The sequence below is a fragment of the Protopterus annectens genome, chromosome 2.part0 (genome assembly GCF_019279795.1).
Source record: "Protopterus annectens isolate FY-2018-M chromosome 2.part0, PAN1.0, whole genome shotgun sequence".
Classification (NCBI taxonomy): Eukaryota; Metazoa; Chordata; order Ceratodontiformes; family Protopteridae; genus Protopterus; species Protopterus annectens.
Genome location: NC_056728.1, coordinates 1316146048 through 1316170104, shown reverse-complemented (window position 1 = coordinate 1316170104; position 24057 = coordinate 1316146048). Strand labels below are relative to the sequence as shown.

At 39.7% G+C, this 24057-nt stretch overlaps 1 protein-coding gene across 6 annotated transcripts in view; it reads right to left on the bottom strand.

Annotated features, from left to right (window-relative positions):
- Window positions 1–24057, bottom strand: part of LIMCH1 (LIM and calponin homology domains 1) — a 1973196-nt gene that overhangs the window by 121591 nt on the left and 1827548 nt on the right. For all 6 annotated transcript variants that reach the window (XM_044061504.1, XM_044061502.1, XM_044061501.1 and 3 more), the window contains 2 exons: window positions 13612–13748; window positions 6734–6855 (listed from right to left, as the gene is read on the bottom strand). In XM_044061504.1, the coding sequence (XP_043917439.1) occupies window positions 6734–6855; window positions 13612–13748 (259 nt within the window). The remainder of the gene's footprint in view (window positions 1–6733; window positions 6856–13611; window positions 13749–24057) is intronic.

Here is a 24057-nt window from a genome sequence, read left to right as displayed (position 1 = left end):
GAGTCAACCACAAGGAATAGAAAAACACAGCAGAATGTTTAATATCATTCTGATATATGCTACTATACTGTTTGCCACAACAAGACACATATATTACAATTTATTGAGCTATGCCATTCCCAGTGAGATGGGACTTTTGTGAGTCACAGAAAAATTCAACCCTCTGGCTATTGCATAACATGAAAAGTGGGCTTTATTGAATCTTTCCGTGGAAAACCACAAGCCAACTGTTGATGCTACAAGGACTAATGCTGGGCAGAGGACATGGAAAGAAATTTAAATCACATTAAAGTTATGTTCTAAAGGGATCCTGAACTCTCAATGGGCCTTACAAAAAAGATTTGTCATTGTTACGCAGTAGGGATGTAGGGTGAGTCAGGATATTTCCAGGCAGTAAAAGTAACATCCCAAAGCAATAAGAGGAATGAATAATCCAGGCCTCTATGCATTCATGTCTCAAATTCCTAAATGTTTTCGCAAAAGAACAAAAGATGTTCAGTCCAGTTAACTACATATTTCAAATGTGCAAAGACTTCCACAAACCAGGGGTCCTCTTAAGGGGTGAGGTGAAGCAGGCATCATTCTTACTGTTTATTACAACTGGTACCACTTTAGACTGACTAATTGACTACAGGGTGAATCTGGAAATGGTGGGCAGATATCCTCAGTAGAAACTCTACTGCTTCAACTGCATTCAAGGGATAGTGAGACGATAAGTAGCAGCAGTACAGTGAGAACCTGAAACTGAAGAATAAGTGTCCACAGCAGTGGAGGGCAATGTCAGGGGACTTCTAGATGCCTGTTCATGGGCAATCTATTCCAAAGTGCTTTCTCTGACTTCCTTGACAGTGTTCGGCCATGCTGAGAACAGGGAACCAAAGTACAACTGTTGTAAAATGGGGAAATGAGTGAGAGGCACCTCCTCTGCAAACACCTGATGTACCCTAAAATAAGACACAAAGGAATTATGTGAGAACACAAATGACAGACAATAATGCCTGGCAGTGAAAACTGTGATGCCACTAAACCATTATACATGTCCACATATAATGCCACTGAAGAACTTGAGAGAAATAAACACTATACAGCTGAAAATAATGCCACCTCAACACTGGTTCTTGCTGCTCTTGGAGAACAGATCAATTATGATGTTTTCAGAGTCATCTAACTGAAAAGCCAGTGATCCAGATTGACATCTTACCTGATAAGATGATGGTCAATGAGTAGGTTGAGATCCCTGAAGAACCAGTGGACTTAGAGGGGGAATCAAATCTGGTGCTAGGCTAAGACTCCCAGGTGCTACCATTTCATCTCAACACTCTGAAATCTCGTAATGAACTTCACATTATTCAATCTTTCAACTGCATGAATGCAACTCTCTGTAACTAAATTCAAAGGTAATAAAGACTCAGTTTCTGCCAGGTAGTAGGCCCCAAGCTTTACTTACTGATGAGATCAGATGGCCTTTTGTAGGACTGGCACAAGTAGCGGTAGTCAGTACTACTGCACGCAGCCAGAGAATAGTGATAACTGTAGATATGACCCTGACTGGGATGAGACGACTACAGGGGCACTTTGTTGTTGTTTTCACATTATTTTTCATTTTCATCTTCTTATGCTTTAGCTGGCAGATAAGGGTATTTGTCTGTGAACAATGGAAGGAGACCCAGAAAATTCAAGTAATATGAAATAGCTAGAGAACAAAATGCTGGCCCTGTCCTTTATAAGAAGGTGTACGTCTGGAAGTAGAGTCCCTTAGCAGTGGGTGCAGGAAAAAAAAACATTTGAAAACAGACTGCAAGACCTACAGGGCATAGAGTTAGACCCTTATGTGTACTTGCTGGTTGAGGAACTCTCTCAAAGCAGTACATATTCTGTACAAATACAAAAAGATAATACAAACATGACAATTCAATCTCTTTTTTCTTTGAGGAATCATTACATTTACATTCTGCCCTTCTCTGAGAACTGTAATTTCTTTTTCCTGGTACAGTCCAAGAAAGTTCTGCAGCAGGAAGTGGATGTGGTGCTTTGGATCACCTCCTCTCCCTCTGCGGAAAAGAACTGTGTCTTCTCCAGTACAGTAATCCACACAGCAGGCTATATTTTAAGAGCTTAGCGTTTTTTTCTCAGTAGGCACCCTACTAATGACAAAGTCTGCTAACGCTATTACTGGAAGACATTACAATAGTTGAGGAGCAGTAATTTTAGGCAGAGAAACAAAGTTCAGAAAGCTGTGAGCAGGTCTGCAAGGCCAGTCTGAGTTGTACTGACTGGCATTAACTTGTTTAATTTGCACGCTATGGAAAAATAGGTTGGCCGAGATGACACTAAGCAGTGACGGCAGTCTTGAAGAGAATTAAGTCTGGTAGACAGCACACAGGATTAAGGTTATTAACAAGCTGCTTCCTATAATCCAGCATTAGATTTCCATAGCAGCAAGTCACTTAATGAGACAGATTCCCTTGAAAAGGGACTTTGTGACCAGTTTAAGAAAGGAAAAAGATGAAAGACTGCTTAGGTACTTATTCTGCCTAATGTGGAAAGACAGCAGCTAAGATCAAGTACTTGCAGCATATGTAGGGACACTGACTCCAGGTAGACACAGGTGTTTACCATATGGAGCGAGTGAGGACCACATCTACTTCATGTACATCTGCATCCTTTGTCTGAACAGGGTATAAGATTGAGGGAAGGATTCCAGAGACAAGTGATAAATATGACCAGCTGCAGAGGACAGTCAATATTTATTAATCTTAGAAAATTTGAAATGTCCAAGCTTGAGGTCTGCTACAATAAAATAGCTCTTTTTGCTGCCGGTCTCCAATATACTACTCATCACTGTGAGCCCTGAAACAGCTGCACTGGCTTGAGCTACCTAACTTTATTTCACTTAAACAACTCAGAATTGCTCATAACATCTTACACCATCCCAGTGACTGTCCAGCTCTAAGGAAACTAGTACAATCTTATAATACTGCCCGCACCCTCTGCTCTTCCAATAAACTACTTCTAAAAGTCATGAAATCCAACAACTCTACTGGAGACTCCATGTTCGCTAACTATACTGCTATGGAACGGTATTACCCATGCTTACTACTGCTTATTGATGCTTAAACCTGCTTACTAGTGCTTTATTCATTATGATACAGACACTTCACATGTGCATTTACTGCAGTTATTTAGTGAGTTATGCAACATAAATATTAGTCATAACGTGCTTTGCCATGGAAAATGGAATGTGCTGCAGTGGGACTCGAACCAGGAATGCCTGCTCGTAAGGTGAATGCTCTGCCCAATACACTATTACACTATTATACTACACTATTACTATGCTGCTTGATTTACATATATCTTCCTTGTTATCCTCTTCAGACATTTAAGCTGCATTAACCATAGATAAGTGATGGGCACTCACGTGCACCTACGGTTAGCGTTCATCGGAATTTAAAAAAAAAATACATGGGTTTGTTCATTTTATTTCTGTATACTTTTGCTGTTGTACACGAGGGGGACTGTTGGTAGGGATATGTGGACACCCATGCGCCGTCTCGCTCATTTCTTACCCCTTCCTGCTGTTCTTCACTGCGGGTGTGTGTATATTCTGAGAGCTTGCTCTCAGACACGCCCCCTGCACTCTTACACAGTCTGTGTAAGATTAGGAGCTCAGGCAGCATGCCTCATTGCTATGCATGGTACGCTGCCGTCCTGCTCCTAAACGGCTGCCTCCATGCAGGACTAAGCTAGTCCTGCATGGAGGTATAGTAAATCCGGGGGAGGTTGTACATTTTTTAAAAGTGCACACAGATGGGACCAAGTGGAAAAAAGCAGCTAAACCGATTGAACTTCAAACACGATTGTGTCTGGTGCAAGGCAAAATGTACACAGGAGCATCTGGACTAGATAAATTTCAGGACTTTAAACAGCAGCTAGATTCCTTAATATCATATACAGTAGAGTGGGCACTTCAGTATCTAAAACTCAAGTTTTGATATGTCATCCTCATATATTAAATGTCTAGAATTAAGACTGCCAAGAAAAACAAACTGAAAGGCATCTTAAATAGATTAAGGACCTACGAAAAGGCAATGTAGCCCTTTCATATATTGAAATTATAACACCCTTTGTTGACTATTATACCTAACTGTATTCAAACATTTCTGATAACTGCCCATTGTTGGTGACAATTAGAGACTATATTCTTCTGTCTCTCTTAACCAGCTGATTTGGTAGACCAGGCTCAACTGATTTAGCCAATGAATTCACAAGAAATTCTAAAGGCTCTTTTTAATTCAAAAGTAGGTAAAACACCGGGCCCTGGCAATTTACCAGTGGAAGTATACACATGGGGGAAACAAGAGATTTTTGCAACACAATATTAAAAGGTTCCTCTCCCCCTCCCTCGTGTAAAGAGGCTGTTATTTCAGTAACCCCAAGGCTGGGTAATGATCCCTCACTTCCACTGTCATATAGACCGATATCTAACTTAAACCATGACTACAAACTGTTTGACTACATTATTGAATCAGCTGGCCAGTTTATTGTCCAAGTCAGTCATCTTGACCTGACAGGTTTTGTGCCTGGATGAACTACCTTTGATATTCTTATTAGAACAATATTGCTAAATGAGAAAACCCACAACTCTTCCAAACAACTCCTTTTAGTTACTTTTGATGCAGAGAAACAGATCAGTCAGGAATATTGGGATTATCTGTAAGAGCTATTGACCATTTGGGGCTTTCCATCAGCTTGGATTAAAATGTTACATCTAGATTGAGTTTGAATAAAAGTTTATCATATTCCATCCCAATTAAATATGGCACAAGGTAAGGATGTCCCCTTTCCCCTTTGCTGCTCTCCCTTTATTTGGACCCCTATTTGAAAACATCAAGAGATCTCCCATAAGGGTCATAAAATCATTCTTTATGCTAATGATCTTTTGATGTACTCAACAAATCCCGAGGAATGTCTTATGATTTTATTTCAAATGTTAAAAAATTTGGTTCGATAGCCATCTATAAAATAAACAAATGAGAAGACAAAAGTGAATTTAGAATTAATCATGCTCCCTCATCAAATCTTATGCCAGTCTGCCCCTTTTAGTCAAATAATAATTTAATTTCTTACCTAGGAGTAAAATTTGGTCCTACTGTTCAAGAATATCTTGTCAGTACATACAACATGATATTAAAATATATAAGAATGTACTATGACATTTGGTGGTCTCTGTTTTGACTTGATACAAAAAGTCACTGTTATAACTTAATATGTTTTACCATTAATACTTTACGCTCCCCTTGTTACTACCTGACCACTTTTGGAAGGCTGTTAAAACTAAGTTACAACACTTTTTGGGGGTGGGATGAAAACTCAAGAATAAGCTGGGATCATCTTACATTACCTTCAGACAGAGGGGGGCTGGGTCTACCTGACTTACAGCAGTATACCCAGATGGCCCGAATACAAATGTTTGGGGAGGTGATACATCCTAAAAAGAGGCCGTATGGTATAATATTTTTGCCTAATCCCTACCGACAAAAGCAAATACTTCTCTTTAAAAATGATACACAGTTTAAACTCTATTCCTTAGAAACTGTATCTTTGGTGAAGAATGCCTGGGAAGGATTTAAGATTACAAATAACATTTAACTAGATATACGACTGTTTGATTAGTTTTAGTGGTAATTGGGGAATTTGGGCATACACTGGGAAAAAGATGCTACAAAAGTAAGTTCTCTGGTGTGTTATATTGGGAACAATTATTGGTTGCTCAACAGTTACAGCTGTGGGATTCCTTTCAGATACAATACCATCTTAATGAGCAAGATAAAGATCTATACTTAAGACATAAACTATGCATGTTTATGTTATTTAGTACAGTAGATTCTGATATGTCCAGATGGATAGTTTGGCTATTAAACAGTGGAAGTGATACCCCCTTGAGAAGAGAGCTACAAGTTAGATGTATAAGATATTTATTACTCCCTGTAAAGGCATAGTAGTTAACTATAAATGAATCTGGGAACATCTACAAATAGAAATAGAAAAAAAGCAGTGCGGTAATATATATCTAATACTGAGATATGCAACCAGGACACAGAAATTTAGAATCTTGTGAAATTCATAGAAATGTTTCAAGCTGTTTGTGATGCCCTGTGGCCTGAACAGATGCATCTTAATAATGTGCTTTATTTTCTTGGAAGTACATCCCTCTTACTTTGGTTCTTCTTAATACAGGTTATTCAATTTACTTATGATAGTTGCCAAAAATATATCACTAAAAATGGAAATCTACCATTCCACCTATATTTTCGGCTTAGTTTTGATTATGAGCTCTCTTTCTACTTTGTAATTGGCAACTTCAACCCATAGAATTAAGTTGTGGACTCTGGGTCAAAATTACTGCTGAAAAATGAAGGATTTTAAACAGAAATTTATGAAATTTACTTTGGGCCTGGCATTACAGTTGATAAAATTTTGCTCGAATTGCATATTTTATATAACCTTTGTTCCTTTACTGTTGCTCTAGTCTTAATATTCTTCATTGAAAAATGTTATGTTTTTAATACAAAGTGTATACATTCTGAGAAGAACAACCATTTCCTCTGCATTATTAAGTTTCCAAAAAAGATTTTGAAGTGCCATTTCTAAAACTCTAACAGCTAAAGGTATATTCATTTCTAGTGCCCTTCAAAACATGAAGCATCCTGTCATATAAAAAAAAAAATCATACCTTGAACAAATCGGATGTCTCTTCTCACATGTAAGCTGTTATCTGTAACATGGGATGTGTTTTCCTGCTGACCTGAAATTTGCTCAGTACCATTAGAGCGATTTGCCAGACAGTCCTTTACACTGTGGAAAGAAAATGTATCTTTCAGGCAAGTCATAAGGGAAATAAAATGAACTGCAGTCAGATACCACATTTATCTATAAAGCAATTCTAAACAGCTAATAATAACTAAACACATTCAAGATTAGCAGGAGGGTGAATATATTTCTGCAAGTTCTGAAACAAGTTTACAAGTGGCTTTATGGAAATTCGGAGCAGGTCATCATTTAAAGAATGCATTTTTACATCATAACTAGAACATATACTTGACTTGTAGGACAGTGCTGCTTTTTCTGTGGCTGTCTGCTGTTCAGGGAACAGTGCTACAAGAAAGGAATGCAACAAACAGCAATATGTGAACAAACTAGGTTTGTGTGACTGTATGCCTAAGAAGTGGCTGACACCTAAATGAGAAACAGTAAAAAGGCAACATGCTGTCACTGTGCTTGTGTTATAAGAGAGCGCTTCCCACTTAGCATTTATGTAAATTAAATACAAAAATGCATTTAAAATAAAATGCATCTAGATTGTATATACAAATATATTCTAAACTGGTATGACATATGTCAGATTATAACAACTAGCTAATGAAGGCAAAAGATTTTCTTCTGCCTTGAAACTGTGAAAATGTATGACTCGGAAAGGAAAAACAATCACTGAGATTCAAATAAATGCTTTCTGCACACTAGTTGCCCACTGCAGGTTAGTCAAGTAGTGTGATGGTGAGTTGGTTTTACATATAACTGTGTAAGCCTGAAAACACCCTCAGAAGCCGATGCCTGCTCAGCGGCTCTGGACCCATCTGAGGGAATAGTTTCTGAGTGTTCAATACCTTGAGTTTCCAGTGGCCTAATCAGCTCCACGTGGGAGTCGGAAGCGGCCTGTGGCTCTGAGGTAGTGGGCGTCAGGGGCTGCGAAAGCTCCTCACTGAGAACTGGCAAATGGGCAACAGGCCTAGCGGAAGCCTCGTCGTTGGTTTTGGACCTCGGGTGCCTGTCCTTTTCTTTGCGCTTTTTATAAACTCCGGTAGTCGGTTGCTCCGATGGCATTATATAGTTAAATCTTCTGCCAAAATAATGAAATGCAAAATCGTATCGACGCTTAATAGTGCGTTGGTTAAATCTAGCACAAAACTGACAACTAGCAACGTCGTGGTCAGGGCCTAGGCAAGGAATACAGTAAGAATGAAAATCCTTATGAGGTATTTGCTTCCCACAAGAAATACAATTATTAACTTTTTCTGACATCGGTCTGGAGCAAGAAAAGTTTCCCCAATGGGGTACTTAGCTTTAATGAAGACTTCGGATCTGAAATTCGAATTTGAAAATCTCAGGAGTCGGCCGACCGGCACTTGCGAACTGCTTTTCCTTCGGGCACCATGCGGCAAGAAAGACTGAAGAAAATGGCGTTGGCTGCATCTTTTATACCCCTGGCGCACTGACGTCAGGGAAGAGGCGACAGCAACCGACGCCGGACCTAGACTTTGGAACTCAGGCCGACTGCAGGTAGCCTGCCAGCAGGATAACCCAATTGTAATGACTGCAACAGTGAAACACTATGAATATCCTTTACAGCTAAGGCTTCTGCATTGTCCTAAGCCTTTCTAAATCCCAGAGAATATAAGAAATGTGGGAAGCAACAGCAGTTTGTGTATCTGTTTCCTCAAACACAATGTATTAACAATATGTGCTTGTAGCAGGTAGTTGAGGGAATCCATTTCATACTGCCTATCATTGACGTCATTAATAAGGGGGGTACCCCCTTAAACTCCCTGCTCCGGTTAAGCTTTAAAAGGTGGAAGGGAGAGTTAAGGGGGGAACACTGATGACAAGCGTGTTAATGTTAGAATACTACTTTTCTTTCTAAATTAGGTAAATAAATTTTTCCAGAAGCAGACAATACATTCTTTGGATTCAGCTTCTGCTGATGCTGCTGTGATATCTAAAGTTCTTTTTAGCCTACAACCTTTTGGAGAAGATGTTTTATTACAGACCAATCTTGAAATAAGTTTTGGGTATAATCTGGTTATGTTCATGCCTTTTTCAGCATTACACTTTATTGTTTCCAAGATCGGCGGTGGTGGTGCTGCAGTAGCGTTGTCGCCTCACAGCAAGACGTTGTCCCGTTCGATTCTCAGCTAGAGCGTCTTCTGTGGAGACATGCGTGAATGGGCATACCTTCATTGAAGGTTGTGTGTTAGGGCCGGCAACTCAGCATGTAAAAATCAACTGCCAATCATTAGCGGACCGGAGTTCCGCTGTGGCGACCCCTAACTGGGAAAAGCCGAAAGACACAACAACACTTCATTGGTTCCAAACACAGAACCTAGACCACAGAATGGCAACCTTTATCAGTAACAGAGCAAATGCAGCAGTTTTGGTTTGGTCAGCCAGAGATGAACTGGAAATTATACAACAGGAAGATCTAGAAAACATAGGTGAGTTTCAAGTGGCTCTATGAAATGTATATAGCCGAGTTATGTCCAGCTGCTACAAGTCAGTATCGTCCACCACTCCCTAATGCATGTGCTTACATGAATTTTACTTAAAATAAAACAAATAAAAACACACTGCTGCTTATTAAAACAAGGAAAGGATCACACAACTGTTTCAAGGAACTTTAACAATTAAAATCTGTCATTAAAAACACTAATAGTTACCTTCAGATTTACTCTGAGAAAGTCAAGTCAAGGCACTGCAGAGATTTAATAATTGGAAGAGGGCACAAAGGAAAAAATGCAAAATTCTTCACACTGTTAAGGCACAAGCAGCAGTGACAGAAAAAAATAATAGGGTCTAAAGTGTCAGAATGTTCCACCCACGTCCATCTGAACGGACTATAAAACTATATTAATTAGACTGCATGGACTGAGGGCATTATCATTGCATAAAACATTATGATATTTAAAAAAAACACAAAAGGCCAGGCACCAGAAACCTCTGCAGCTGTAAAAAACGAAGAACAGGATACACACAAAGCTGCTGAGAGTAGGCTCCAGAATCCACAATGAACTTGAAAAATACCAGGAAACGAATCTATGCAGAACTGCTTTATTACAACACACTAGCGCTTTCACAAAATGCTTCTTCAGGTGTAAAACTGATACAAAAAACCACACCTTAAATAGCCAGGTTGAATAATCACATGATGCACTCTAACTTTTAAAAGGGAGACCTTAAAATCAGTTTAAAACATACATATGCACTACATATACACTATTAATAAAACATACACCCTGCATAAAGAACAGATATATAACAATATATATATAAGCACATTCTAATGAGCATATAAGCATATTTAATAAACAATCTACGATTATTATAAAATAGAAAAATAAAAAATATAAAAAACAAATAAATAAATAAAAGACAGGAATTACCTATGTAGAGCTCTTTTACCAAGAACAGGCTTCAAAGGCACCTATTCATTTAAACCATGACCATAATTGGCTCTAAGCATGACTATCCACCTAGCCTCTACTTCCTCAGTTCTAGCTATAATATCACCCACTCTAACACTCTCATATGTCCTAGAGACAACCATAAACATAAACTTATGTTGTACACCCATATTTTGTACATGCTTAGCTAAAGCATTAGTATTACTCCCTTTACCTATATGGTAATAATGCTCTCTTATTCTATCCTTTAGAGAACGATCTGTCTTGCCAACATAGAAACATCTACAGGCAACACAGTTAGCTAAATAAATCACGTGCATAGTTTCACAATCAGCCTGAACCCTGATGTCATACACTCTGCCTGTGTCAGGATGTGCAAAGAAAGGCTCTTTATTAATGTACTTGCACTGCGAGCATTTACCACATGATCTAGTACCAGGTACTGTCGGGGCATACTTTACTTCCATAACATTACATAACCTTCTTAAATTCTTCTTATTCTTAAAAGTGAACTGAGGTCTGGGGCCTATAATTTCACTTAATTGCGGATCAGTTAACAGAATATCCCAATGTTGGCTAATAATTTCAGTATACCTCATAACATCTCTTGAGTAAGGAATACAAACCTTAATATTATTTGCTCTATTGGTATTGCCACCAGCTGACCTTTTTGAAAAATACGGTTTGGCCCTGCTCTCTCTCAATTTAGAGACTTGAGTAGCATTATACTCTACCATCCCATAATCATAACCTCTCTCTGTAAGCTCATAAATGGTCTTATGTTTCTGCTCTTCAAATTTGTTATTCTTTGCACTCAATCTAGAAGCCCTATAGAATTGATTCTAGACTACATTTCTAAAGACATAGTCTGGATGCATGCTATCCCTAGATAGCAAACTATTAACGTGACATTCCTTTCTATATAGTCTAGTTGACATCACATTAGAACTGTCCTTTTCCACTATCACGTCCAGAAAATTTATACTAGCATCTGAATAGTTCAAAGTGAACCTCAAAAGGACTACCCAAGTGTAAGGACTGCAGCAATGTGAGATGAAGAACATCTCATTAGTTCTAAAACAGAGCCTCTCCACAAAATAAAAAGGTCATCTACAAACCTTCTATAAAAAATAATTAAATCTTTAAAAGGCCCTTCTTCTAGTTTATTAATAATTATAATAATCGTAGATTGTTTATTAAATATGCTTATATGCTCATTAGAATGTGCTTATATATATATTGTTATATATCTGTTCTTTATGCAGGGTGTATGTTTTATTAATAGTGTATATGTAGTGTATATGTATGTTTTAAACTGATTTTAAGGTCTCCCTTTTAAAAGTTAATTAGAGTGCATCATGTGATTATTCAACCTGGCTATTTAAGGTGTGGTTTTTTGTATCAGTTTTACACCTGAAGAAGCATTTTGTGAAAGCGCTAGTGTGTTGTAATAAAGCAGTTCTGCATAGATTCGTTTCCTGGTATTTTTCAAGTTCATTGTGGATTCTGGAGCCTACTCTCAGCAGCTTTGTGTGTATCCTATTATGATATTTAAGGCTATAATTAAAAATCACACTCACTGCCCATTAGTTTAGTCTGCAAGTGAATTCTGGAGAATAGGCCCCAACAGAGAGAGAGAGAGTGTGTGTGTGTGTGTGTGTGTGTGTGTGTGTGTGTGTGTGTGTGTGTGTGTGTGTGTGTGTGCATTTAATGCACTTACTTGATATCTATACTTCAATGAATTCACTAAACAATTTGAGCCTTGATCTTACCAGCCATGACAACAGACCAGTATCAATCCATCCATCCATCTATACACAACACACACACACACACACACACACACACACACACACACACACACACACACACACACACTAATACCTAGTGAACGCTCACATAAGTGAACACAAAAAGATGAAGGGAAAAAAGAAACTCAGGAAAGAAAATGTAGAAAAGCATAAAACATTGTTTAACAAGGAGTGAGCCTGCCCCACCCCCTCTTTGCTAATTAGATATACTGACTAAGATTGCACAGCTGCAGGGAAAGAGGAAATTCCCAGTCCCCCTCACAACCAACCGACTTTAAGATAATTTAGTCTCTTAAGCTGGCAAGTGAACATTTGCTATTTTGAACATTTGACCAAATCAACTGCAACCACAGACTCACAAACCAGTGCACATAATTAACTCATATAAAACAGAGTCTACCATCAACAAAAAAACAAGCAGATCTTTTGCTCTTCAATGGGGGTTCTTTAGTGCATAACAAAGGGCTCAACGACAAGTATTTATGGAAAAGTGGAAACACCATGGCTTAACAATATACTTTATTAAAAAATAAATTCATTACTAATAAATATAAAGAACGTTTCATAAAAATAGCTAAATACATGAGTGCCATCTAATGGATAAATCATGAACTGCACTCCTTTAAAAAATTTTAATTCACAACTATTTGACATATATTTTCTATACTTTCAACCGCATTATCAAATATAAATAAACAATGCACATAATAAGTAATGAGTCTATAATATCTCATTTAATTCAGGTAAAAATACTGTATCTAAGCCAATTACTCATTTTTTCTTTTTCATACAGCAACTGCTGTTTAGCATATGCTGTATATTGGGACTGAATGAAATGTGCAAGTGTACTTGTGTGCGTGCTCGTGCGTGTGTGTGTGTGTGCATGTGTGTGCGCACGCGTGTGTGTATGCATTTAATGTGCTTTTCCGTTAACCATCTGCACTTGATTGCCGTACCAATGGGCACAACAATTTGAGCCTTGATCCAACTAGCCACAACTACCTGCAGTACATTGTTTTTTCTTTACAGTACATTCAGCTGTTATGACAGATTTTAAAAAGATAGCTATCAGATTCAAATGTTATTGCATACAATGTTATAATACACAACAGTATTAATTATGGGTTCAACTTGCTCTTGCAGTCACAAGACGCTAGACTGTGGCTTCAGTATGCCAGCTTCAGTTAGCAAGCTCCTAATTGTAAGCCTGTGACAGCAAAGTGGAATTCCAAATACTGGAAATTTAATATCCGGTTCTCCTACTTTGGAGAGGGAGCAGGATATTCTGCCAAAGAAATATCATCTTGTGGCGATCAGAGAATAACCTTGAGCATGCCTACCATCCAGTGGTGGCTTGGGGTAAAAATCAAGAGTAATAATGTTGGTATATCATACAGCCATGTAAGCAGCAAACCACAGTATGGCAAATCAGAGACCCCCCAACTGTTGCTGCTAAGAGATAACTCAGACAGGAATAAATAGGGTCACATATGTGAAGAGAAAAAATGTCAACATGAAATCAGGGTTAAAGGAAAAAGAATATTATTTATTCTTGTCTCCTATACCTCTTTTCCTCCATCCGCAGCTCATCTTTGGCTTTGGTATCACATTCTTGATTCCACGATTGCTCCCACTTCCTCCAGTCTTCCTTCATTCTCTCCTCCTTTCTATGGCAATTTTCTGTTTCCACCACCTGCCGAGACTGAAGTGACAAACAGTTCCCATCATTGTTTTAAGAATGGGCAAACTATCCCTGGGATCAGTGAGTGCTTTCTGTTTACTACAGTAAATATATACTACCTGTGGTGGTCACAGTACTCTGTTAACTGACTTTTTATGAGTTTGTGATTAAATACTCCATATTTGACTCTTTATCACACTCTTTCTGTTACAATTCTCTGACCTGCCTCATAGGATAAGAAAATTTTACAAATAAGTCTATTCTAGCCCAACAGTATTTGAACATATTATCACAATAAAGCAGTCAGGAAATTCTACCATGCATGATCTAACATCTTTGTATTACAGACTTACTCATTAACAGGGCAAGGCCAATGCATTAAATGGTGTCAAATTCATAACTTCCAGTTTGCATATCTGTTCAGGTGAAGTAAGGCTGATTTAATCTTTCACTGCCCAGTTAGAGGTCTGGACAGTTAATACAACTGATGATTCACAAACTGCAACAGCAACACATGCCATCAACTATAAGCCATCAGTTAAACTTTTATATGTATGAAAGGTTGTTAGACGTCGAAATAAGACTGGAACAGGATTATTATGTACCTCAGAAATGCTTGTTTTCAGCTCTCCACAGCTGTCCTTGAGTTGCACTCAAGGGCCTCTCCTCATTCGCCACATCTGCCAGGCCTGACCAGCATCCCCAGAACTATCTGACTCAGGGTGAGGACATCAAAGCATCCCAGGGCAGCATCACACACTTGCTGAGGAGTACTTTTTGTTTACCCCTAATTTCACTCCCTCTGCATGCACCCATCATGTCCTAGGGAAAGACACACAATGGGCTTGCTGGCTCATTGTTCCATCTCCATGAGGACTCGACAACAGCCCTGCTCCCCCAGGGTAATGGTCTCTGCATGCATTTCCCACCTCCAGCAGGGATCAACCATGTGGAGTATCAAAGTGCCCATACCTCCCTCAGGACAGGCATGCCCATTTTCCCTGTCTGCACCATCAATTACCGAAGATGCTAACCGAACTTGGGTCTTCCAGGTCATAGTCAGTACTTTATCCAGTTACACCACTGGCACAGGCTAGAAAGGCTTTTCAATGAACTGAGGAAATCCCACTAACAGCAATTCTTACATAAGCCCTTGGTGCACAGAGTGAAACTGAACACCTAAAAGAAGGTATCTGCTTTACATATGTTTCTACATATGTTTTTGAACTGCGATGTTTCAAGACCAATAAAGAATATTATCAAAAAAAAATCTCAGTGTCACTAAAATCTCCATCATGCAGTGCACTGCTCTGAAGAAAAATATACTACTTTTGAAACTAAAAAGAGCAAGAAGGGAAAAAAAATGAACAAAAGAACCCCAGATGTTGGGCAGCTGTCTGACATAAAAATATCTAACGTAATACTGGATGTATTTGTGAGTCCAGGCTTGATTTATTAAGCCACACCATGACCAATGAACAAAACATGACAGATATTATTAAAAACTGACTGACAAAAGCTATCAGTGGGCAAAAATCAGCAACAAAGATGTTGCCATTCTGGAGTTGTGAAAAGGCATCACATTTGCGTCATGGTGTTGCTGGTAAGGAAACTGTCCAAAGTCTGCAAGCTCATTCACTGATTGCTGTTCTGGAACACTTAGTACATTTTCATCAGAAAAATGGAGAAATTACAAATCACTATAATTACTGAAGCTTGTTCTAGAATCTATTCTCATTACTATTAATAAATAATGCCAGTAAGCACTAGGGGAAAACAGTACTGCAGTACGCCAGTGATACAGCATTCTTGTATCTGAGCTTATCATGAATCAGACTACAGCTCCAGTTGGACACCTTTATGGTACGGCAGTGGATATGAGCAACAAAACCAGTTCTCAGCTCTAAAGTGAAGCAGTATGACCCGAAATAACTGCAGGCAGATATGCCAGGTCTTCATGACAACAGTGTGCTGTCCAGACCCTGTGTTCTGACAGTACTCTAGATAACAAACCCAGGTTTAAATTGGATCATAAATATGTGTTCCCATCACATGCTAACTAACTAGTTTTGTGAATGTGCTCAAGAAGCTGAAGCTACTTTAGTAGATTCTCTGCACACCCTTCTCCACTGGTTATGCACACTGAGGCAGACAGCGATTTGTTGCCTGTATGACAATCCTCTCCTGACTACAGAACTGCGAAATGGCAGAGCAGAGCTGCGCTCGAGGGAATATGTTATGGACCAGCATGCTCAGAGTGGACTTATCCAGATACACCCACCCCAACGGTACTCTCCGGAACATTGTAGAATGACCTATGTATGATGTAACTTGCAGCGTGACTTACTACTGGGATTACAGCTATAAATTTCTGACTTGTACATCAAGCTTCATGCTACTACTAACCACTAAGGCCTACTGTATCCACCATATATAAGTAACTAAACTTCTAACACTGAGGCCTACTGTATCCACCATATATAAGTAACTAAACTTCTAACACTGAGGCCTACTGTATCCACCATATGCAAGTAATTAAACTTCTCTCTCAAAGGTATAATGTATTTACCATAAATAAGTAATTAAACTTCTAACACTAAAGCCTACTGTATACAACCTATAGGTTCATAGGTTCATAATTAAACTTCTAACACTAAGGTTTAATGTATACCCCATATATATGTAATTCATTTCTAACACTAAGGCCTACTGTATACAACATATTTATGTAACAAAACTTTTAACACTAAGGCCTACCGTATATAACATATATATGTAATTAAACTTCTAACACTAAGGTCTAATGTATACATCATGTATAAGTAATTAAACTTGTAACACTAAGGCCTACAGTACACACCATATATATGTAATTAAACTTCTAGCACTAAGGTCTAATATATACACCATATATATGTAATTAAACTTCTAACACTAAGGTCTAATATATACACCATATATATGTAATTAAACTTCTAACGTTAAGGCCTATTGTATACGCCATATATATGTCATTAAATTTCTAACACTAAGGCCTACTGTATACACCATATATATGTAATTAAACCTCTAATACTACGGACTGCTGTATATACCATATATATGTAATTAAACTTCTAACACTAAGGCCTACTGTATACACTATATGTATATGATTAAACTTCTAACACTAAGGCCTACTGTATAAACTATATATGTGTAGTTATACTTAAAGCACTTTCTAAAGCTCCTAACCTAATAAACATGTTTTACTTTGGACATAGTGATCATTTTTGCAGGCAATCTGTAATATTTTTATTTCATTTATGTGTATGAATACAGGACAACCCAGGACCAGTGAGGCAGACAAAATGCTACTCTTTCTGAAATGCCTCATGACTTAAATGGTATATGTCTGGCTACATCCTTGCTTTCCATATGTCTCTCACCACCATTTTTGTGTAAAGCAATGTTTTCCAATAGCTGATAAAACTCCTTGTGGTATCTCTTCACAGCAAATTAGACCCTCAAATGACTTGCTTCTTGAAATACCAAGAGCTGCCTCCAAGGCTAGACAAACTACTTAATGTATTTAAAGTGAAGAATGTGTCCTCATCACAAAGATTTACCTGTGTATCCACATATCAAACGTGCTAATGTCTCACCATTTTACTGATAACAAATGACAGAAAATGTTAGCTGCATCATCTGTCTGCCTTCTTTTGCCCTTTATTAAATATCTCCCATTTCAGAGGTTCATCTCCCATTCCAGAGGTTCATATTTTTTCCAGTGAAGTTTGCAAACTACTGGCCATCAAGAAGTACGACTGCTATTATCACTTGCTAAAGTTTTCTGCTGCCCATGTACTTATCAATTCTGTTTCTGTATATAGTTAGTGAGATGCTTAACTTTATTGCAAGCACTAATTTATTCCAAAGTTTTTGCAGTTGTCATATAATGAATCTGTCTCACTTTTCTATTATATTTTTATGAAAATTTTAAGGAATAACTTACAACATCCTGTTTTGAGTCGAGTCACTCCACTCATATTCCAGGTTCTGGGGGCAAAACTCATGTACAAACAATTATAATAACAACCGGGTTGTCTGAAACACAGACACTATACCCACCACACATGGTATGCACCCCACACCTACTTATGCTGAGCCACTTAAATGTAATCTTCCCAAATCCAAAATACCTCCCAGACATTCCACCTGCAAAAATTATCCCCAGAAAACCCCAAAGCACTCAACAGAAACAACACCTAAAACTGCACATTCAGCTGCAGTCAAAGCAGCCCCAACTACAAAGCCCATAAGGCAAGCCAGTACACTACCCAGGAGTCTAGTAGTAGGGGACTCCATTGTATGGCACACTGATGCCTCACTCACCAGTCTGAACAAGGAGAAAATAAAGGGCAGTTTCCCATCAGGGGAAAGGATCCACCAAGTTATGCATTAATCAGTGATGGCGAACCATTTGGGTTCAACATATCAAAAATTCAGAAAATGCCTAACTTGACTCTGCTTCTGTGTCACCCCCCCCCCCCCACAAACAAAAAAATAAAATAAATTAAAGAAATAAAGAAATAAAACAGCATGGTTCTCAATACATCAGGGATAAATCTCAACAGAATCAGGGACAAATCTAAAAATGAGAGATGGACAGTTTTAAACTACTAGTAGTATTAATTTGAGACACTGACAGAAAAAAATTAACTTGAATTAATATACATTTTCTGAAGTGAAATTAGTCTATAAATCTAATTATTGTCATTATTAAGTGTAAAAGGTTGCCTGTAGCAAGGATTAAGAAAGACAGTTGAGAGGAATGTAAAAGAGCACACACTTAGAAATGCAGACTACTTGCCCTTTGCAGAAGTGTAACCACCAAGAGAAAACAATGTCAGCACTGCCCTTTGCAGACTGTATCGAGACAGTATACTGAAATAGTCTTTGAGGTTAATAACTTCCTTACCTCTGCAGCAGTGTTGTTGAACTGGCTCCTGGTACAAAACAATTCAATGCACTTTCACACAAGCAACAAATGCAAAAGCAGTTTCTTTGGTAACGCAGGTGTTGGTGAACACTTATGTGTCACCCAAAATGTTGTGGTGTGTCACCTTTGACACGCATGTCATAGGTTCGACATCACTGCATTAACTCAAATCACTGCACAACAGGTACCTGTATGATTCAGTCATAGTCCATGTAGGTACAAATGACCTAAGACATACCTCCCTTGACTATATGAAGAGAAACATTATGGAGCTCACAGACTATATTTTACAGGCTGGTAGCATTGAGTAACATATACCACAATACGAACAGAAGATGATTGACTTTAATAATTGGTTTAGTTTTTGGTGTCATTCTGGGAGATGTAATATTTGTTAACATGGGAGAACATGGTTAACAAACCACATTGCTTTGCCAAGGATGGTCTTCACCTGCCCCGCTTTTGAATATTGGCTAAAACATTGTTCTTCCCCACAGAGCCATTCTTAGCTAATGACAAGTTGACAAACCTTTCAATAGAGCAAAATCTAGCCAAGGAAATCTAAAAGTGTTACTGCCCAATACCAGGATCCTAAAGAAGAAGGTCCACTCCCTTCAAGCTCTCCTCACCATGGAGAATGTGGCCATCTGTGCAGTTTCTGAGACGTGGTTTAAAGCTGCAAATAGTACCCAGGCAGTGCAAGGCTTCAGCACCCTCCATACATTTAGACCAGCAAATGCACAGACAGGGATGAAAGATGGAGGTGTCTCAGTCTACATTAATAACAAGCATACCTCTAAGTTGGTTAAACAGGATGACACAATGAACTTAATCCATATCATAGACAAAGTCCAGTGCCACATCCTAGCAAGCTATATAGGTCACCCTCGATGTCCCATGAAACCCGTAGCTCATACTTAGACCTATTGGAGACACTCACTATTCAATCAAATGCCATACTTATGGGGTGACTTTAATTATCCCTCTATAAATTGGGAATCCTACATGCCCCATATTTGCAGGCACAGAGATTTCTTGACTTTGGAAACACAAACACCGTAGACCATATCTTGCATACATCTACCAGTGATACAAGCATATTGTACCTGGAACTTACAAATATGGGAGAATGGTGCACCCCCCAATCATTGTGTCCTCTCTGGTAAAGTCAGACCATAAAGCAGTCTCCTTGAAATAAGAATCAATTCTGTAACCCCAGCATACCTTGCAACAGTTAGACACTACTCCAAGGCAAACTACCTTTTACTAAGATAACCTGTCAAAATTTCAAGCCCTTCCAAACCCAGACAATGCAGTAACCTATGCAAAACTATTCATGGAAACCCTGTACAGCCATGTCAGTGACTGCATAGAGGCTACAGTGCCTATCAGAAACAAGCTCAAAACTAACTAAAAAAACAAACCACCCTGGTGGAATCCAAAATTAAACAGGATGTGCAACAAAAGAAAAAGTCAAAGATAAAATTAGGAAGTGAAACAAAAAAAAAAAAAACTCTCTCACTACAGTGTGCCAAACAGCTGGTAAATGGAGACATGCTCAAGGAACCAGGAAATATAGCAAATCTTCAGTCTGATAAATTCAGCTCCAACTTTACCCCTCTTTCATCCCCAGCCACACCCACAGGAAATATCATCCAACATAACCCCTCCAACTACCAGTGGGGAGCAGATCTCTAGGGCGAAGAATACAGCTTTGATGAGCCCAAATAATATCCCACGGTGCCTCTTAAATAGTCTGATATATGATATATCGGGCTACTAAAGTCACTTTTCAACCACAGCCTCCACACAGGCTTCATGCCACATTAATTGAAGACTGCAATGGTCATTTCTTTGTACAAGGGCAGACCACCAATGGATCCTAGAAACTACAGACCGATTAGTCTGACTAGTCTCATATGCAATGCCATGGAAATAATTATTATGGAAATGATTAATATTTACATAGGAAAGCTTCAGACACTGGACCCAACCCAGTTTGGTTTAGTCAAAGGCAGGTCATGCATATCAAACCTGGTGGACTCCTTTGAGAAGGTCACCAAGGCAATGGAAGAGGCAAACTGGTGCACACTGCCTACCTTGACCTAGCTAAGGTGTCTGATATGATACCTCACTCAGGCATTGTAAACAAACTCATGGACAGCCAGCTGGCTCACAGACAGGACCTAGGACATTTAGATCAGAGTAGACCACTTCCACAGAGAGGCCAGCCACCATCGGACTCCCACATGGCTGTGTACTGGGTCCAGTCTTCTTTGTCATCCATTTTTCGAAAGTCAAGGTCAATGTCAAGGACCTCTAACTTACCAAGTTTGTGGATGATTGCAAGCCAGGAGCAATCATAGAACCTCCTCCCCAAGATACTAATATCTTATAGGAAGCTCTAACACAGACAAATGATGGTGCCAAAGCCACAGCTTAAAACTCCATGCCAAGAAATGCATAACAGTATCTCTTTGGAATTCAGTCACCCAGGGAAACTACCTCATTGATAAAATACCCCTAAAAATAAACACAATGGTCAGGAATTTGGAGACTCATGTAGATAGTAAAAAGAAGTTATGTACTCACCATAACGTTCCATCTGAGTAGTTATACTTCATTTTTCTGCAACCTGTGGGTATTCGGATCCGAATCGGATCCGAGCCGGCAACTTTTTTTCTAGCATCTGCTCCAAGCTCCGAGCTCCTCCCCCTACCCATAATGCACTACCATCTCCTACCTTCCCTCAGATCAAGTTTGCTGCAACTAATTACATAAGCAACTCAGCCCAATGAACCAAAACCTGTAAAGAAAGGACAAGGTCCGGGGGACGGAGGGAGGGAAGGTTGCAGAAAAATGAAGTATAACTACTCAGATGGAACGTTATGGTGAGTACATAACTTCTTTATCTGAAGTAGTTAACATCATTTTATCTGCAACCTGTGAGACAGAGTCCCCAGCTACTCCAATCCTGGGAGGCCCTTGTGGAAGGATATTCCTGAGCACCGCCAAGCCAAAGGATGCTCTACCCCTAGAAATCAGATCTAATTTGTAATGGGAAATGAAGGTATGTGAATTGGCCCAGGTCGCTGCTGCACAAATGTCGTCCAAAGGCACCCTAGACCAAAAAGCAGCAGAAGTCGCCATGGATCTGGTAGAGTGAGCTTTAACAATACCAGGAGGAGCTAAACCTTTTGCTTTGTAGGCATGTGAAATGCAAAGAGTGATCCATCTGGCTAAAGAAACTTTAGAAATAGCTTTTCCCAGAAAAGCTTTGGAGAAGGAAACAAACTGGTCAGTCTTGCGGAATGATTTTGTTCTATGAAGATAGAAGCGAGGTCGTCTATGAACATCTAACAAATGAAGTTTGTATTCACCTTTATTTTGGAAATTAGGAAAGAAAATGGGCAGATTAATGGACTGGTTTATGTTTGCTTCAGATGCCACTTTAGGTAAGAAGAAAGGGTTAGTACGGAGGGAGACCCTATCCTTATGGAAGACCAAATACAGAGGCACGGCAGACAGAGCTTGAAGCTCAAACTCACCTAGCCGATGTGATGGCAACTAGGAAAGCTGTCTTCCAGGACAAAAATTTTAAGTCCACCGAAGCTGCAGGTTTGAAAGGAGGAGCCACCAATGCCTGTAGGACAAAGGTAAGGTCCCAAGGAGGTACAGAATCCTTGACAGGGGGCCGTAACAGAAAAGAACCTTTAATAAAAGCCTTACACAGCCTAGAGGAGGCTAAGGCAATGTTGTCTTCACCAACATGAAAATTAGAAATGGCTGCCAATTGTACTTTCACTGTGGAGGAGCTATGCCCTTGCTGAAAAATGTCAGACAAGAAATCCAAAATCGCTGGAACAGGGGCTGTAAAGGGATCTAGCTTTCTCTGTGAGGCCCAAATGGAAAATGCTTCCATTTACTGCGATAAAGTTTCCTAGTGGAATCTTTAAGAGAAGCCACCAGAATGGATTTTTCCGGGGAAGAAAGACCGGGAGTCCTGGCAATCAATGGAACTGGAGCAACCAAGCTGTCAGCTTGAGGCTGCCCAGGTCGGGCGGACGGGCACCCGAAGAATGGGCGATTAAATCTGGGCAGGGATTTAGAACCAACGGAGGAGCTAAGAGATGAGACCAAAGGAATGGGAACCAAACCTGACAAGGCCAGAATGGGACAATGAGGATAACTTTGCACCGCAGTCGGCGAGCTTTCTGAAGAAACTTTGGAATGAGTGACAATGGTGGATAAGCATACAGAAGCCCGGGGGGCCAAACATGGACTAGAGCATCTCTGGGGACCTCCCCTAGTGAGGGAATCAGAGTGAAGAACTCGCTGCACTTTGCGTTGGAAGGAGATGCGAAGAGATCACAGCAAGGCTGACCCCATGCAAGAAAGATCTCCTCCACTACTGACTGTTTCGGAGACCACTCGTACGGCATCAGAATAGCTCGACTCAATCTGTCTACTAAAATGTTGGAGTGCACCGGGATGTGCGTTGCTATCAGAAGCCGACCAGTGGAGATCGCCCATTCCCACACTCTCATGGCCTTGCGACATAGGGGGTAGGATCTGGTTCCCCCCTGCTTGTTGATATACCAGACTACCAACATGTTGTCTCACTGAATTGCAATCAATCCGAGAGGAAAGACAGTGTGAAAGGCTTCCAACACTAAAAGCACTGCCCTCATCTCTAGAACATTTATGCGCAAATTGGTCTCTGACTGGGACCACATGCCTTGGACTGTCCATCCCAGTGTCCCCCCGACCCAAGTTCGGAGGCATCTGTGGTCACTGTGGCTTGGACTGGAGATGACGCGAAGGGGCATCTTAATATCTCCTGTGAATTTAACCACCAAAGAAGGGACATCGTGCAGACATGACTGATCCTGATTGGAAATTCCATGGGCAGGTCTAGCCAAGACCATTGAACAGCCAGAGTCCACTGAAGAACCTGCATATGAAGGCGCACACAAGGAAGAATCAATATGGAGGCAGCCATGGAGCCCAGTGCCCAGAGAACCTCGCTCCCCTTTGGAGACTTAAGTTCACTATTTGAGCTGTGACATCTGAGGTGTAAGATCCTGTCTGGAGTTAAGAATACCTTCATCTGTAAGGTGTCTAGCAGTGCCCCAATGAAGTCAAGAACTTGTACTGGTTGCAGTTGGAATTTCTGAACATTGACTATAATTCCCAATAGATCTGCCAACCGAATGAAGTAATCTTGGGTCAGACAAAGGTGATGCTTGTTGGGAGCAGTGAAGAGCCAGTCATCCAGGTAAGGAAATACCTGAATACCCTGAAGCCTCAGGTGAGCTGCTACAACTGCCATTACCTTGGTGAACACCC